Source organism: Ixodes scapularis, unplaced genomic scaffold (genome assembly GCF_016920785.2).
Source record: "Ixodes scapularis isolate PalLabHiFi unplaced genomic scaffold, ASM1692078v2 PGA_scaffold5__190_contigs__length_132052651, whole genome shotgun sequence".
In the NCBI taxonomy this organism is placed as follows: Eukaryota; Metazoa; Arthropoda; class Arachnida; order Ixodida; family Ixodidae; genus Ixodes; species Ixodes scapularis.
In genome coordinates this window covers 48610920-48629519 of record NW_024609880.1, presented here as the reverse complement: position 1 = coordinate 48629519, position 18600 = coordinate 48610920, and the positions used below count along the sequence as shown (strand labels likewise).

Below are 18600 nucleotides of genomic sequence, written 5' to 3'. Positions count from 1 at the left end.
GCAAACCTCTTTTACAGCAACATGCCCGTGCTTGTAGCTTTGGCTTCTGTAATTGTAACTTTAATTGCCATGAAAAGTTGTTTTACATTAAAGCCCTAAAATATTATTTGGTGATGGTGATGGCAGTCTTAGAATCACTAATGGGTGGAATGGTGCTCGCACAGGTGGTAGAGTTTAAATACGAGGAGTTTATTGCAATGTATTACAGACAGAAACGCCGCTTTACCTGTAAGATAGACATTCGTGGGGCTGTTCCTTTTGGGAGAAAGACGAAAGCGTTTTTAAAAATAAATTGAATGAAGATGGATGAATGAATGGGAAATGTGTCATCAAAGAGGCGTGGGGGGTTTGCCAATGCCGGTGGAACCCCTCGCCGGTTCCCCACAAAGCGTGCAGGCACATTCCGTTGGGTTCTGATACTGTTTCTGAATCTTGGAGCCGTCTCCACAAGTGAGTGTCACCGTTCTCTGGACGGCACTCATGATTGTGCAGCATCTGCACGAGCTCGTGAAGTTGTTGGTGTCTGAAATGGAGCAACAAAGAACGGAGAAGTGGTTTGTTAAGACGTCTAGGCATCAAAACAAGCCAAGACATGGGCTTCACCTTTTTTTTGTTAATATAAGAAACCAACTCTGGCTTCAGGGTAAGTGCCGCATCAACAACTTTCTGGCTGGTGGATTCAGACCCTGACCAAAAGACCTGCAATTTGCTGAAGGCCGACTAGAGTCTAGATTGTCTACCAGATTCGGTTAGATGTCAATGATTTTTCTATGTGGACTATATTAATCCTTAGTTGTTCTCTCGGGCAACCCTTACATTGTGTCTCAATTTTAAATGTCAGGTGTAGAAATTTTATTTATAATATTTATTTATTTGGAAAAACAGCCTAAAACTATTAATTGAAAATAAACACTTGTTTGTGCAGTATGAACAGGTAACACAAATCAGTAACGGTTGTTAATTAATTGAACAAAAAATCAAGTTAAATCAACTCAAATCACTTCCTGAAAAAGGTGATCCCATGTTAATACTCATAGTGGCAGACTCGGACACTGCATTCTATTAGTAGTAGTATGATGTACCAGGTTATAGAGAAAATGAAACTTTGTTTTTTGGCCCGCATAAAGCACTGCAGAAAGCTTAACCAGACTTAACGCTAGCTGTGATGATAAAATGTGAAAGTTTGATCCCATGACGTTGTACCGGGATTAAAAATACAAAAGTAGAACAGAATTGCTCTATGAGCTGATGTCTACCTATGCCAGATTACAAAAAAAAACAGTGCAATAAAAACATTGAGGGACGGAGAAGAGTACACAGACGGAGCACTAAATGTCAACTGTTTATTTTGGAAGTAATGGCATCAGTGTGCGGACACCAGACAAAAAATACATAAAATCACATGACCTTTCATATTGAAACTGCTCGAAAACACAAGCTCACAGTCATGAAGAGTAACCGAAGGCGTGCTAATACAGATCTCTTGATTCCTCGAAATAAAGAATGGTCTCAGTTATCTGGGTTGCTAAACTCGTCACACACAAAGTTGGGGCTGAAGCTCACAGAGCGTGCTGATTGGTCTCTCGCAACGATGGCATCACGTGGGACGAGATTTCAATCATCCAAACTCTCTTGGTGTTAGAATTCCAGCAAGATTGTGAAACGCAAGTGGGGCCAGGCGATTGAACGGCTGCACTGATGACATCGCGCCTGCATGTCCCTGCATCCCTATGCTGTGTTAGAGTCTATGCTGTCTAGATTGTACCTAGGCAGGCTGTGAATACTCCGAGCTTTCTCGTCGCGAGATCGTCGTTTTTGTAAGTTATTGGTGACGACAAAGTGACGCTTCACAACTTTGGGAAAGAGTTATTTGAGGCCAAAATCTTAGCTTCGGAATTGAGGCGAAGATTGAACTTTGTGATACTGTGGAGCTGTGCGTGGTGTATGCTTTAGAGCTCATCATCCGGCACTGTCAACAATGTCACCAAGGTCACCCAGAGGCGGTTTGTGTACTAGTGACGACAGTAGTGTTTGAGAGATAAGGAGGCGGCGGGGTATGGCGAGGAAAAACCGAGAGAAGGGAAATAAAAAGGGGTACAACCAACACGCACACGCACAAAATGGAGTGGAAAAGGTTCGGGAGAGAGGGGAGGGGGTTATCCCTTTTCCCGATTTTTTTTATAATAGCTTTCTTAAAAATATAGGCACTATATAGGAGGCTATTGTCTAAGGCTGTGGCGATCGCCTCACTCCCTCCCCCTTTATGACCCTTGCAACCTCTTTGGAGGCCACTTGGGGGGGGGGGGGGGGGGGGGGAGCGACACACTCCCTTTCTTGTCCCCCCAGTTTGACACCCCAGCTTGAAGGTGTTCCAACTGATTGGCGACGAGGAACAGCACAGCGTGCAATTTTTGGAAATAATGGTTCTAGAGGTTCTGGAATTAAAACGGTTCACATTCTATAAACTGGCCATGACTGACTTTCAAGAGAGATTCGTGCTAGAGCTCGTAGTGTGCAAGCGCATTCAGTGGCATCCTTTTAGTGTTCTTATACCCTCGACGTCAGGGTCAGGATTATCAGTTATGAGCGACAAATTCAATGGTGCGTGTTCGAATAGACAGTGACAAGTTCGATTGTGTATGATAGAAGCTTAGATTCATTGTGTTCTTAAAACATCACTGTCAATATTGACAACGTGACATTACTCTTATTCCTGTGGATGAAAGCAGAATTAATCCCAGCTTGGCTAACCTAAGAAAAAAGCAGTAAAATGGTTTTATCCTGCCGATGGGGGGACAACTGCCCGAAAGCGAAATATGCCCGAAAGTGAACAATGCTACTCAGCTGGTTCTGATCTAGCTACATTAGGCTACACTTTGATCATGTTCAAAAGGCAGATAGAAATTAAAGGAACTGCAAGAACTTTTTTTAGTAAGTTCTGCTTTATCGGCAAAATTAAGAATAATATCGGACTGTCAACATCGACGGTGTTGATTTTAGAATGCAATTATCCCAAGCTTCCGCTATGCTTTTTGGAAACCATCAAACCTGTTGGTCGCAGGTGATGAACTTTGTCGTGACATCACACGTATGAACCACAGTCCTCTCCGCGCGCCCTTGTTCTGTGCCTAGGGAGTGGTAGGGACTTTTCATCCCTTTAATGAAAACGTCACTACAACAAACAAATCTGCGAGTTTGTGAGAAAAGAATATTCCGCGGCAATCTTTCGGCTCCTTCCCTTATAATGTCATAACGCGAAGAATCTTTCCGTCTGACAAGTAGCGACCCTGGTGACGATGTTGTCCCGCATCTTTCAGGTGAAACCGCAATTCTAGCTTGACAATGTCACCAGTTGACTACTAGAGATAACCGTTTTTTGTTTTTGTTTTATTTCGAAGGATCAAGAGACTTGTATCAGCACGACTTTGGTCACTCTTTATGACTGTGAGCTTGCGTTTATGGCGGTCATATGTGATCTGATGTATTTTTTTTTGGTGCGACTATGCAGATGGGCGTTCTTCCAAAACACTTGACAGTCAGCACTTCATCTGTGTACCCTTCTCTTTTCTTCATCATATTCATTATGCAGTTTTCGTCATGCATAACCAACTTGCCCAACTTTGCACTGTGTTCTACCTAAGCCTAATATTCATCAAACCAAAATTTGAGATTGTGAGCGCTGTAGCATTTATTTCAGTGAAAAAACTTGTCAGAAAGACAACATTGTTTTCTTTCTTGCTGACAGATTTTTTTCACTGGCATAATTGCTACAGGTGCCCACAATCTCAAACTTCCGTTTGATAAATACAGTGATATGTGTTGTTAATATAGACACCTCCGTTCCCCCCAAAAATCGTCCATAATGTGAGTCGTCCATAATAGTGACACAAGAATGCATGTATTTTCCCAGTTTGTCCCCAAAAATGGTGTCCATATAGTGGTGTATCCATATTAATGGGGTTCATATTAACGCGCATAACTCGATACATTGAGCTTAGGTGGACTTTGGTTCAAAGAGAAATTGTGTTTTTCTTTTGTATCTTTTCATCCAGGTAATGCCATATGCTTTAACTTTTGCATTTTATCACCACTGCTAGCGTCACATTCTGACGGAGGTTCAGGTTCCTGCTATGGTTTGTTTATGTATGCAGGCCAAAAGACTGGGTTTTGAATGCAGATTCTTTTTATTCATTACACACCCTTTTGGTTATAGTCTAGTTGGTGACAGGTTAAGAATGCATTAGAAACTGCTTCTAGCATGCACTCATTGCCTTTCATCGTTCTTTGGCTGTGTATACGGCACTCATGAGAGACCAATGTGTTATTGGAGGTAGAAAGCTCGTGCTGGAAGCGGATGCTTCTACTGCATTCTTAACCTGTCACTAACATAGGCGTGCACAGTGGGGGGTGCATGCTATGGCCCCCCCTGATGACTCCGGAGGGGTGCAAATTCAGCAAGGTTATATTTTTGTTGTGTTGCACAACAAAAAATAGAACCTTAGTGATTTTGCACCCCTCTGGAGTCATCAGGAGAGGCCATAGCACGCTTGCCCTCCCTCCCCCTCCCCCCCTCCCCTGTGCACGCCTATGGCCAACAACTATAGACCATTCCATTTAGCGCTCTCTGGGCGGCACCATTTTGTTCGACGGCATCGCCCTCTCCACACATCCGGGAAGTTCAGCAGGTTCGGCGGGGTAAAACGAGAGAGAGGGCACGCGCCCGACTCCGCTAGCAGACGACAAACTGGGAGGTTGCCGTTCTCCATCTTTGGGCTGCATCGGCGGGCTCTACCGAACATCAAACTCTATCTCGTGGCTGCCGTTGTGAAGTGGTTCGCGTTCTTAGAATAGCTGTGGCTACTCCAAAATCAGCCTATAGCTCTCTGTTGTTCTATTTTTCTAAATGATCAACTAGCATATCTTTTTTCCTTACTTAAATAGCAGTTGAGTCAGCCGGCAGTACTACTCTCAACTACTGCTTGTATTGCGGCAGGAGAGCACGTTTTATTTATTAATTCAGACTTCCACTCAAGGTCGCTAAAGGCCTACACCAGTACGAACTTTTGTATAGTAAAAAAGGTACAGCAACCGGATTTACTTTTCGCCAAAGAGACCGGCCAATCTGACACAGTTTTCCTTATTTTCTTTTTTTTTTTAATTTGCACGCAGGTAACAGCGCAATTGGACCCTGTGAGTCTTTTTACCTAGCATAATATTACACGACAACTCGCATACCAAAATCTGCGCATCTGCGCTTGAAAGTTCCAAAATGACGCGATTTTAAACAGAGTTTTGCATGCCAGCCAGACGCTAGCTACAGCCCGCTCGGCGGAGCGGACGACGTGCGGGGTGAGAGGGGGAGTGCATTTTTTTTCTCTTTTACCCTCTCTGCTATGACCCTAATGGAACGGTCTATACTGCCGTCCATAACCATCTGCTGAGAATGGTTTTCTTTTCAAAATAGTGGAAATTTAAATTTAATTACCATATTAATATCTGCTCCTTGTGGTTGTACAATGACGAACTGCTACTTAGATGAAACCAACAAAAACACTTTGCACAATGATTTCATTTATCAGGCATACTGTGCAAGAGGGGTGTGCTTGAATGAGATGAAAAAGAGTGCTCCAAGGTACAGGACAAGAGAAATTAATGCAGGACATGCACATGCTTTCATGCTTCATTACAAGTTTTTTCCATGCTTCATTACAAGTTACAAGAAGAAATAGCATACCATGTGAATAGATGGTACTTGAATAGCACTGGCCTGTGCACTCCTTAAGATCTGGAATTGGCTCAGAGTTTGAACATAATCCGCGTGATCTGTCTGACAAGGTAAAGTACTGCAGTGAGTTGGCAGCATTGTGAGGCCTACAGGAGCCTGCAAAAAGAAAGAAAACATTACATTGCATGAACATTTGTCCAAGTCGTCTCCATATACTTTTAAAGATATGACTGCAAATATTTTTTTTAACTTTCTCAAAATATTTTGTTATGAAGAGCAATTTACCTGGTGTGACTTGGCACTTTTGACAGCATCCTGTCTCGTCACGGACAATGTTGTTCTAGAAAATAGAACATGGTAGAAGCGAGTGACTAACAGCAGCAAGGGGGAGATAATATTGTGGACACAGCTGTCTAAAACGTGCAAGTTGTCACTGTTCCGTATTCCCAGTGCCATATGCTCTTTGAGAGAGATCCAGCTTCGCAATTCCACTAGGATATTGATTTTTCTTCCAGTTTGTGATCCCCCCCCCCCCCCCCTCCCCCCTTGGTCATCTGCGTGATTTGAAAAGCAGATGACACCGCTGCGCTTGCCGGCGCTCTAGCCAGCTGTGTCCACGATGGTACAGTGTTTTTCAGGTCAGTCAGAGCTTCAATGTGGCCTCACCTTGGGACAGTTTGAAGGTAGCGGGGGGCAAGTTTTCAGTGTATACTTCATCTCTACGGCACCAGATACTCCGCGAAGGCAGTGGACACTGAAGCAGGGTCTCAGGGTAGAGGTCCACTTTTCACCAACCTGGAAAGCAGAGTCCGGTTATCTTCAAGGTTTCTCCTTAAACCATTACAGCAAGCAGTTGGCGAGTGAAAGCTAACAGCCAGCTTTATGCCAATGAAACTGCTCTTAATCAGCAGGCAAACGGTCAACTGTAGATGTCGTTTGGATCTGTGTACGTATTGGGCATAACTATAGGCTTTTGTTCTCAGAGTTTATTTCTCGTCCAATTCGGAAGGCGTTTTTCTGAGTTCATTTACTGCTAAAAATTCAGAGTTTACCGAAGTTTATTTCTGCTAATCGCCCATTTTTCGAAAATCAGTTTCAATTTGCACTGTTTTCGTTTTTCAAAAATAAACAAAAATCAATATTTGGGTGTGATTGTGTGAGATTCGAAAGAATGCGCTTGTATCAAATGATATTTCTACAGCTGTTCAGCATTGGCAATACTAATCTGTCCCACTACAAAACTTGCAAACAAGTGTTGCTTCAATAAATGTCAATACCTTAAAATCACAAAACCCCTGGAGGTAGGTAGTCGCTATAGGAAGCAATTGTTTTTTTCTCATCCTATTCCATCATTCTACCCCATGTCTGCATGAGGTGGAGTGGTAGAGTGTAATTCCCCTCCTATGAAATCTCTACGGTTCATAGCTTTCACTGTTTCAAAAGCACAACTGCTCCTTCCCCCGAGAAGCACAAATATGTAGTATGGTCCAAACTGGAAACTGGAACCGGATTTTGTCATAACTTAGGAAGTATAATGACCTGTTGTCTGAATGCACCTTGATCGAGAGAGACAGTAAGGCTCTTCTTGCCGAACATCCAAGGTTTGAGAGGAAGTTAGGGTGGCATTCTCTCAGGTTCATTGACCCTGTGCTCTAACCGAACTTAATTGTAAAATACAATTTTTTTTTTCTTTTCTTTTACATTTTGACATTACGAAAATTGTAGCAGCGAGCGTTTTCTTGGGTTTTTCCAATCTATCCAAAAACATAAAATCCTTTGTATAGCTTCTAAACTACCGTAGGAGCTACATAGTACCAAAACTCCTAAACAAGATCAGGCCCATGGGCAACTTAAAGACATTTGCTGAGGCCTCATGACTGAAAACTTTTGATTACTTGTATCCCATAACATTTCATTTACTCATTTTGGTTGCAAACTTATTTAGCAGCGCGTGCTCTCAACAGTGACATGAAACTGTTGCAAGATTAATGTAGTTATAGGAAACAGAACTCTGTGAAAAAGAGTGAAGTGAGGATATCTCTGTGAAAAAAAATTAGCTATGGTATAAACCAGAATACTCCTCACGAGGACAGGGCTTACATATATATTAATGCGAAAGCATTAACTGTCTCATCGAGTGAAGCCAGCGGTGTCTGTAGCCATTGTCTGTAGCAGCAAAAAATGGCACCTAAATTCCCATTTTCCCATTGGCTGAGCAAAACGGCGCCTAAAGTCCCATAGGCTGCAACTCGTCTATATCAAATGCTTCGTCACGGAAACCAGCGGGGCTGCTCGAGTTCAAAGCGGACGTGCCTCAGAAATAAAGCACAAAGAAAAGCCCAGCAATGCAGATGCATCGTCACAGAAGCCGTGGAGCCAGGGGGTGCGCCGCGCCTGTGCAGTGGAGGAGCGTGATGTCAGTGCCAGAGTGCCACGTGGAAAAGGAAGACGTGGCACGCTCCTTGTAGGAATGCACTGCGTGTAGGAATGGTTTTGCATTCCTACACATAAGCAGTCTCGCACGCTCTCGTGAAGTGGCTGTGCCGCGCTGAGCTTGGCCGTTCAGCCTTTCCGGAGTTTGCCCGAGCGGGCTGTGCGGCCAGGCCGACACTACCGCACCTATTAAGGTGTATCCACACGACGGACCGGGCCGCGGACCGATTGATCAGGTGAATTGCGGCCTGCGGGCCGCCCGGCTGCAATGAGCGTCCACACGGCGGACCAAAAGAGCAGACGACAGAGCGAACGGCCCGATCTAACCCTCGACCTCACAACTCTGCCAAACGCATGCAGCGAGCTGCTTTGAGGCTATTTGTAAGGAGCCAAGATGGAGGTTGAACGAAAGAGACGTTTGGCCGCGGTGGTCCTGGCGTTGACTACTGGGGACGAGGAGGACTTAAGTAAACCGAAAAAGCCATGGGGACATCTTTAGATGATTATTTGAGTGGTCGTCGCGACTACTGTCCCACAGAGCGGGGAATTGCTCCATGAGCGCGATGAAGTAAAAAGTTGCATCGTCTCACAACAAAAGGTTCCGCTTCTTCGTCTTCAACAGTTGGCGCCAAAAGAAAACGACTTTTGCTTTGGATTCCAATCCAAACAACAAAAGTCAGCTTGTTGCCAGACTTAGCGCTTCAATTATACTAAAAACGCCGCGGTCCGCCGTCAAGGTCCTAGCGAGAAAGTCGCTTGGCATTTCTCAGAAGCGCGGGCCGCGGACCGCCGGCGGACCTCAAAGAACGGTGACGTAAGATCACGTGATGCGCGGCCCGCGGACCAAAACAGCAATTTGGTCTGTCGTGTGGATACACCTTTATCGGCGGCCCGGCCGCTGCGTGCACTGCGCCGCCATGGAGAGGGCTTCTCTGGTGGCGTCCCTTGGAACTACGCCGCGCGAGAGCCAGTGGGAGCCCCGTTCCTTGATGACGCACCAGCCAATGGGAGCCCATTCATCAGAGTTTTGCTACAGACAACAGGCTTCGCTCCATGGGGACAGGGCAACATGCCATTTGGCGTGGCTTCAAAGCTGATGACGTTGGTTTGCTCCATATGGGACAGTTAATGCTTTCGCATTAAAAATACCTCTTGATTTGTAACCATCACGCAGTTTACCTGGTAGAGGTTGTGGTTCTCCTCGCAAAATTCACGAAGACAGCGGCCACAGCAGTCGTTTGATCCAGGACGAGGCTCAACATATTTTTCACTCTGCAAACAAAAAATGTGGAGTGAGGCCTTGATCATTTTGGTTCATCCTGTCCTGTCTATATTTCTAGACTTTATAGTAACTGTGATTGTGAATGGAGTACATCCACAGAGACAATACTTCATTGAGGCAGTTGTACATGTAGAAAGATTGCTTCGAATAATTTAGTCAAGATTGAAGAAAGAATAAACGTGGAGGACGAAGATGACAAAACCCCATCTTTCGTCCTACATGTTTATTTTTTCTTCATTCTTGAACCGCACCAACACGCTCTTCGTCCATTAGTAATTTAGTCGTGTGAATATGGGGCTTTGAGCTTGAAGTAGAATCGAAACGGTTAGTGGTTTTGGCCAAATAATTTTGAATTGAATATCGATTAGTTTGTTTCAGGCTTTTCACTACCGAACACAACGCTTAAATGAAGATTCAACTGAAGTCATTCAGGTTGTTCCCAAACTTCCATTAGTCTACTTGTAAGCTCACTTAATTTTAATGTAGCTATTTTTATGAACTATGGCATGTTAACGACAAAATTGTCAGCTTCCTAATCTAGGAGATTAATAAATCTGTTTGCTGTATGCAAATATTCTTGCTTTGATTTTAAATTAGACAACAAAAATTGCAAACGGTCACACAATGCGCTGCGATTGACCGCGGTGGCTGCTGCATTGTGGAAAGGAATGTTGAAGGACATTTGCCTTCAGCCAGTATGCTGTACAATGTTTGCAATGAGTTTTTTGTTTTCAGTGGAATGTATGTAGGAGACGTGTGTGAGAAGATGTGTGCTTTGGTGGAATGATTGTGTTTTTTTTTTTCTGTGGGGGGGGGGATGAAACACTCTTTTAGAGCAGGGGTATCTGTGACCGCACCTGTGGTGGAAGAAGCAAAAGTATGTGCGCTAGCTGTTCTGTAGAGGCGAGGAGAGAACACGAGATGGGAACCTGGGCGGTGGCTGTGGGCAGGTGAGGTAGCGTGTCCGCACAGCACGACCACGTTGGCATTTCGCAACGGCAGCTGTGGGAAGGGGGGAAGGGAAGGAGGAGCGTTCTTTCCATAATCACGTGGGTGTTTTAAAACATAAGCGGCCTACAGTGGGGGAGGGGGTAGGGAGGGAGAGCCCTGTCGTGTGTGAGGAACAACGAGGAGGAGAGCAGTGCCTCTACTGTAAAGTTTGGCGTTCGTACATTAGCATTTTTTTGCCGGGAAGGGGTACTAACAGCTATCGCTGTAAAGAATACAAGCACGAATGATGACCACGGATTGTCACGACATTGCTGCCTGACACATGCTTGCATGATCACGGCAAGTTAGCCCCATTGAGTGCGCTTCTCGCCGAGCACCTGTGCACTGCGGGGAAGCAATACCCACAAAGACCGCAAGCTTGGGGGGTATTGCTTCCCCGCAGTGCTCAGGTATTTGGTAAAAAAGCACTCAACGGGGCTAACTTGCCGGGATCAACACGATACGTATGAATATCGCAGTTCATCTCGAAGCAAATATTTAATTGCGTCATATGCAAAACTACAATTCGAATATTCACACAACACTAAAATAATTTATAATTTTAATGGAAGAATTGCAGTGTTCATTTATAAATATCAGCATTGGGCACAAGCAGATCTACTGCAATAAAACATACCAGAGTTATGCAAACCATGTTTTTTTTAATAATCCAAGAAGCATGAAAAATAATGTCAATTCACCTCATCAGTTTGATTCTCATTTTTACTTAAAATGGGTGATGAAGAAAATATTGCAGCATATAAAAACAAGTTGAGGACATCCATTGCCTGGGATGCGTCTGCTTTTATTTGTGCACTGCAAGTTATTTCTTGCATGAATCAAGAAGGATAACATTTTGCATTCATCGCTGTATGCCCTGGGAGTAAACGCCACACTAAAAATTTAAGAAAATTAGATATTAAAAAATTTAAACAAAATTCTGGAAAGCTATGATCCCTACATTTATTCTACACTTTCATATTGAACTTGGCGCTAACCATAAGAAAAAACTAGTCTTATGTAATAAAGCTTCTATTTTTTCTTGGACCATTTATATTTGTTTTCTTGCCAAGTCTGAATCACACATAAATATGCATGCTGTTCATAAGATACCCACCATACTTGAGGTGCACATCTCTTTCTGTAACTCAAGTGAAGCCCACAGCACATCATTATAAAATTTTATGCATATCATATTTCGTATGACATACATTTCATATAGGTTTGACAAAAGTTCCTAAAATTAGTGTATTCGAGATAAAGGGGTAAATTTCTTGGGACCGCATTACTGGTGGTGGCAGACGTCACAAAATTTATTATACATACTAATTGGTTTGCTAACTAACTAAAAAAGACTAATTAACTTTTAATTAGTGAAAATAGACATATGGTTCCAGTTAGAAACTCGATGAGAATCATTGAAAACCTCTAAATCAGTAATTTTCAGAAAGACTGAGCATGTGAGAAGCGTAGTAGTACAGTGGCTTAAAGGGGGTAGTGTAACGAACGAAGCTAGAGAAGCGGCACAGCGTTGGAAGACGGCCGCGGGTGGCGCTGGCGCTTGCAGCACCGTCGTTCCGGCTTTGGCTCCGGCTTGGCCGCTTGGTCAGCTTGGCTCCAGCCAGCTCCGGCCGAATCGCAGCAGACGACTACAGTGTCGTCTGCTAGTTTCACATTTCTGTTCACCTTCAAACACAAATCATGACGTTGAAAGTTCACCGGAAACAAATAATTGTTTTTGAGATATTTATATTAGTTATAAGCGTGTTAGGGTGTCTCTATCTGCCAGCCGATGGAGGCACCCTAGCGGTGCTACGGATCGAAGCGAAACCTACACCGTCTTCCAAGGAGCGGCCATTCCCAATGCATGGTGGAGGCTACGCGGTAACCACACTACCCCCTTTAAGCCACTGTAGTAGTAGTGCACTAAAGTTACCACTGATGGAGCAGGCAGAAGGCTGAGGCTCTCATAAGAGATGGAAAAATCCCGCGGGCATCTTACCCAACCACTAGGCTTGCGTTTGCTCCACGTGTGGTAACTTTAGTGCACTACTACGCTTCTCACCTGCTCAGTCTTTGTGAAAATGACGTACCGTATTTATTCGAATATAAGGTGAGGTTTTTTTCCAAAATCCGTAGTCTCAAAGTCATACCCCGCCTTATATTCGAAGCTCAGTATAGCAATATGACGATTTTTTTCTTTTTTTTTGGGTCCTTCAACTGCCCCCTCGCCTTATAATCGTGACCGCCTTATATTAGAATAAATACGGTATTTAGGGGTTTTCAATGACTCTCAGCATGTTTCTAATTGGAACCATATGTCTATTTTCACAAATTAAAAAGTTAAATAGTCATTTCTAGTTAATTAGCAAACTAATTAGTAAATATCGTGCATTTTCTGACGTCTTCCACCACGAGTAATGTGGTCCCAAGAAAAGTATCCTTTTGCCTCGAATACACAAATTTTAGGAATTTTTGTGTCTCTAACGTGAAACACCCTGTATATATGTAACATGAGATGGGTATCATAATTTCATGTGAGGCTCGTTACATTATCCGAGAATTAAAGTGAATATAAGAAAATCAGTTTAGCTTACACGCAAGCAGGTTGTGTTGCAGATCTGGGTGAGAACAGCTTTGACTGCTTCTCCCGTGGTGGGCGACCTCTCGCACCGGTAAGACCGGCACTTCTTTTCCCCTGGCAAAGCCCACTCGGATCCAATCTTGTACACTAGACCTCCTCCTTTGCATGCTGTCCGTACTTGTTTTGGACAGCAGACTCCAGAAGCACGAGTGTCCACAGTGTACTCATAGTCCTTGAAATGACAGTAATATAGAAAGTGTCTGAGCATCAACAGTTGAACTTGAATACATTGTAAATAGGTTACATGGCAAAATTTAAGCATATTTAATAAGGCAATTTCACGACATCACTTTTCAGAGCGATCGATTCACGTCTACTTGCACCATAATATACCTCTGCAATAATATTCTGCTGTTAAGGAAGTTGCAATTTACTGCACGAGTACGAGAAAAACACTTGCGATGGAGTTAATGTAAAAATTCATTTTATACCCCTGTCAGACGGGCACGTTAAATGACATTTAAGCAAAATGACATTGCAGCTTGTCCAATCCGCGCGTTTAATATGCCACGCTGCGTGTGCAGGCGCCACGTGCAGAACCACACGAGCTGATTCGCCGAGCGGTGATTGACATTCAACCAAAATGACATTTACTTTCCCGTCTGACATGGCTATTAGATTACTTTACCATGGATCTAAAAGTCTTCATTACTGATATTTCTGTTTGTGTTATAGATGAGAGTTTTGATCAAAACGCTTAGATTCTCAACATGCTAGTGGTAGCTCATTTACCCACATGATTTTTGAACTGATATAAACTAAGATGCATGTCTACATTTTTGTCAAGCATAAGTGTAACTCAATACAATAAAATAGTATGATCTAGACAAAGGCCCTGCATTGATTGCTGTAGGTAAGAAAAAGCTTATGCTTAAAAATGTGATCAGCAATACATTCTAGGTATGTGAGATGTCAAGTGCTGCAGCACAGCTAGTATATATATTTTGGTGAGGCTGTTATTCCTGACTCCTCAATCACTAATCATTTGTAGATAGCAAAGCAATGATTCATTATATTACTTACTTTGTGAGAAAGCTAGTCTAGATTTTTCAGACTCTTTCATAAACACCACAAAATAATTACATATAGAATTCAACATCCACTCTAGAAGTACTTCATACCTCAGTATCTTGTTGCTCACCAGGACAAACCTCCACCCTGCAACTGTATTGGTACTGGTTGAAACGTTGAGAGCAACTGCAGTTTGTGCACAGGCCATCTGACCAACTGGATTCCGGCTAAAGAAAAAATTTAAGGCACAACGGTGTGAAAAGGCCCCGTGACTAAAGGAACAATAATTACTGCAGGGAACACATATTGCAGACCTACCGGATACATCTTCTGGTACTGCTGGGCCGGGTGCAGTTTCATCTGCATTCCATTCACAACCTTGTACTGGTGAATGTAAGCACATTTGTTTTTGGGAACTGCAAAGAACATAGTGGGAACTGAGTAGAAGCTCCCAAGACTGTGACAAAGCAAGCTTTTCTGAGTTTCATACAAGCCTGGGGGGGCACATTTGCTCAAAACATGAGCATGGAGCGAGTTCACCACGCTTGTGAAACTTGATTCATTGGCTTTCAGCGAAATGTGTCCTGTTCTACACTTCCTCACTAATACCTTGGTACATTTCGAGTAAGATGAACTTGCTCGAAATGTAGCGAGCATGTGCTAGAGGCGAGACACTTCTTCATGCTGTTCTCATCCTACTAGTGACTACAGAGGGATGCTCACTCATTCGAAACTTTGAATCATTTGCGAACTGTGTATGCTACTCGATTCGATTTGCGGCACACTTTTACTGTTCAATATATTCAACTCCTTTTTTTTTATATTCGAAAATTACGGATGATGTCCAGAATACTCCGATGTCTCGCTTCGAGCTTCACCGCTTTGCACCAGTGCTTTGGTGTAAAGCTTCATGGCAGTGCTTCAACACGCATGCATCAAGCTTTGCCGCTTTACACCGGTGAGCTAAGAGAAATGGCTGACGTTTCGGAGCACCTCGTTTGGCTCGATTGTTTCGAATATTTTCCTCACTGCTGTAGGTCAGTCTCCTTCGGTAAAGAAAATTACTGCGCTATCCTCGATTTTAAAGGAAAGTTCCATTAAAAACAAACTCGGATATATTAAAAATTTATAAGGTGGTCATTGCTTTGCTTTTTATGTGTTACATGATATTTGTCCTCTATCGAGTCCTTTTTTTTTTTTGCTTAGTGAACGTATGTGAATTGTCAGAAGTTTTTAATTTATTAAATTTGTCCCTTTTCATGGGTATGGTTAGTCGAAAGGTTTTTCAGCCATGCCTCCGCAGGTGTCCACGCTCAATTCACGTTAAAGGTAAAATATCTTTATTAAAAAATATTGGAATTTGATTTGCAGTTAAATTTAAATTTTAGTATTGGATTTGCAATATGAAAATGTGATGTACGGACCCTTCTAGTTGCCACTGTTCATTTTTTGTAACTTACACTTCGTTTCCCTTTTAAGCTTCAACGGAGCCAATTAAGCAGTGCCAAAAGTGCATCGTTGCAGCACTCAGAGCCTCAGTTACGGTCACGGTATGAAAAGAAGCATCGCGACAACATAATTTTCGAACCAGATATCTTTCCCAGGCGTCCCGTGTGCACCTCACTTACCGCACTTGTAAGTGGTGCAGCACTCCCCCGGTTCGTTTAGGAGCTCCGTATCCGGCGGACAGTTTGGCATGTCCTGGCAGCGCTGGGGGTTGCAGCGAACCGACACCTTGTTGCAGCATCCCTGGAGCTCCACGAATGCCTCGAGACCCTGCTCGAGGTTGGCTGGCCACTGCAGCGACGGACACTGCTTGAGGTCGCATTCTGAAAGAGGTCAGTGTCCCGGTGTCAATGTGCTCATTCATGCCGCAAGACTGCAACTTTGCGGGGCATGCAGTTGTGAAACACGCTTTGATTAATTACTCAGCTAAACTATGGTGCCATTTCAGAGTAACTGGTTCCTCTACATTAATTAATGCATTATAAGAAAACATTACACATGGAAAGCATAATTGTATAAGAATTCACCTGTGTAATTGAAGAAACAATCTTTTTAGCAGAATCTCTTAATGCAGTAATTGTGCTACAATAAAGTAACAAACGTTTGCTTGAAAAAATATCTGCACTGGCAGTCATACAAAGGCCTTATTGTGTAAACAATTACCATAGAATAAGTTACTTCTTGTGAAAAGGACATGTTATTGCAATCACTCTGCAAACTTCACTGCATAAAGAGCAATTTTCAGGTAATTAATAAACTTTGCATGATCCATTAAACTCACTGAATTACCTTGTTTGTTTGTAGTGGAAGAACAAAGTTGCATTATTGAGTATGGTATTGAACTTGAAATATTAAAATATTATGCGCTTGGAAAAGTTATTGTGAAGTGCTAAACTTTCAATAATAAACTTATGCATCACTATAGGCTCCTTGCACTGACGTCACATCGCATACTTTTGAACACCAAGGAAAAGGAGGAGAGGGAAACTGCTTTTGTAAGAATTTTGAGTGACAGGTTAACCTTCTCTAATCTTCTGGAGGGAGAATAGCGACGCCTGTACAAATCCGGGAGGCAGAAAGGAGGATCCTGATAAGAGGGTAGCTCCTTCTTCCCCTTTTCTCTGGAGGACATCGGAAATGACGTCATGTGCAAGGAGCCTATAGATGGCTACCTATTGTCTCTAAAATGACAGAATTGCCAAAGTCATACAAATCCTAGTTTAAGCCTATAACCTCAACCTTGGTCAGTGGTTCCTGAGTTTTAAAGTGGAGCTCTTAGACGCCCGTTTCCGGCCTGAGCGATGTCGCCGTCGTCGTCAGCGTAACTGCGCAGTGCATTATGGGAAATGTCCCATAATGCACCGAGCAGGAGGGAGGGGAGGGTAGGAGGAAGAGAAAGAGGGAGGAGAGGAGAAGGAGGAAGAGGGGGAGCAGGTGAGGGGCACGGGAGGAGTAGATGAGGAGGGGAGGGTACGGATGAGGAGGAGGGGCATACCGTCCCCTCCGTACCATCCCCCTCTCCTCCCTAAGAGCTGTGCTCTAATTTGGCATTACAGGGAGCTGTAAACGTTCATTTTTGTTTGTAGTAGTACCATTAAACACAACGATTGTGACAAAAGTAGACTGTCCAAATATTTGTCATTCAATATATGCAAAATTCACGTGCATGCTGAGTAAACACCTCAAATTAAGTGATGAGATCCTGTACGCTTATGAATATTTAGCATTCTCATCTCTTTCCTGTGCCACGCTCTCAATTTCAATTGAGCACCCAGATATGTTTTTATGCCTCCGTGGTTGAAATACATTTCTAAGAATGTTGAAAACATGTTTTAAGTACTAGTATACCGTATTTACTCGCTTAAGAACGCACCCTCACAATGGGTACCAATATTTTGACTTTTTTTCCCTCTCGTAATGAACACATTTCCAATTTCCGGCTCCGCGAGTCTCGAATTGCGTCCAATTTAGCAAGCCACCGAGCCAGTTTCTTTTTGCCGCAGAGCGGTCAGGCCAAGTCAATCCAAGCCAAGCCGCTCTCGTAATGGCTGGAAGTGCGCATTTCCGTAAGTGATCAACTGTAAAACTGGGTGCACTTGACGAAACTTGGGTCGAGGAATTGCTCAGCCACGGACATTCTTTGCCTACCGGATGCATTGATGTCGGCAAACACGCCGTCGTCCGTGGTCCGCTTCCGGACGGTGCAATCATGAAAGTGGTTAGGACTAAGAATGGTTATGATGCTCCCCATGCTGAGTGAGCTTTGTGGGGCGCTCTTTCTTCGGCAAAAGGCACGCCGAAAGCGCCCTAAAAAGGTTTGCATTTTATAAAGCATGGTTACTGTGGCACGCCCCTGACCCGCCGTAGGTGTGCCTTTATCAGTGGAGACATGCCGCAGCACCTTGCCGTGTCATACTGCCACCTAATATGACAATTGCATGAAGTGTTTAAATGCAAAAGTTTTACCACGCATAATAAACACACCCCCCAATTGTGTGTCAATTTTCGGGAAAAAAAGTGGGTTCATTATATGAGTAAATATGGTACCTATATTCTTGTCATACTATTTGCTGTTTCTATCCTAATGTAACAATAAGCCACCCACTGGGCACCTCACATACATACCACAGAAATAGCTTGGGCATCCATCGTCATTCGTTTTTAGTTTGGAAACAGCTCCTGGTTGGCAAGCAACTGGTGAAGGTGGCTTGCATGAGGACAAAAGGTTGGCATCTGCAAACAAAATGAGCAGAAAACAAGAGTAAACTAAACTTTTTTTTCTCTCAGTTTTTGCAATTTGTCTAATGCCACATTTTGCTCAAACAGTGTATTGAAATGCATAAAATTTTGCCAACTAAGTTGATGTCCCAAATGAGCACTTTAAACTCCTTTTGTAAAAGCCTTTCAATTAAATAAAGAAAGATCTACCTAAGTCAAATTTTTAATGTCACCCACACCTGCATGAATCTTCACATTATGCTGGGTAGATTAATCACATCTCAATAATTT

At 43.3% G+C, this 18600-nt stretch overlaps 1 protein-coding gene across 1 annotated transcript in view; it reads right to left on the bottom strand.

Annotated features, from left to right (window-relative positions):
- Positions 1–176: 176 nt before the first annotated feature.
- LOC8052190 (hemocytin) overlaps positions 177–18600 on the bottom strand; it is a 166826-nt gene continuing 148402 nt past the window's right edge. The window contains exons 66-75 of the mRNA XM_042294055.1: positions 18217–18324; positions 15714–15914; positions 14404–14501; positions 14196–14312; positions 13028–13246; positions 9338–9430; positions 6392–6520; positions 6011–6065; positions 5738–5881; positions 177–526 (exon numbers count right to left, since the gene is read on the bottom strand). Coding sequence (XP_042149989.1) covers positions 330–526; positions 5738–5881; positions 6011–6065; positions 6392–6520; positions 9338–9430; positions 13028–13246; positions 14196–14312; positions 14404–14501; positions 15714–15914; positions 18217–18324 — 1361 coding nt within the window. The 3' untranslated portion in view covers positions 177–329. The remainder of the gene's footprint in view (positions 527–5737; positions 5882–6010; positions 6066–6391; positions 6521–9337; positions 9431–13027; positions 13247–14195; positions 14313–14403; positions 14502–15713; positions 15915–18216; positions 18325–18600) is intronic.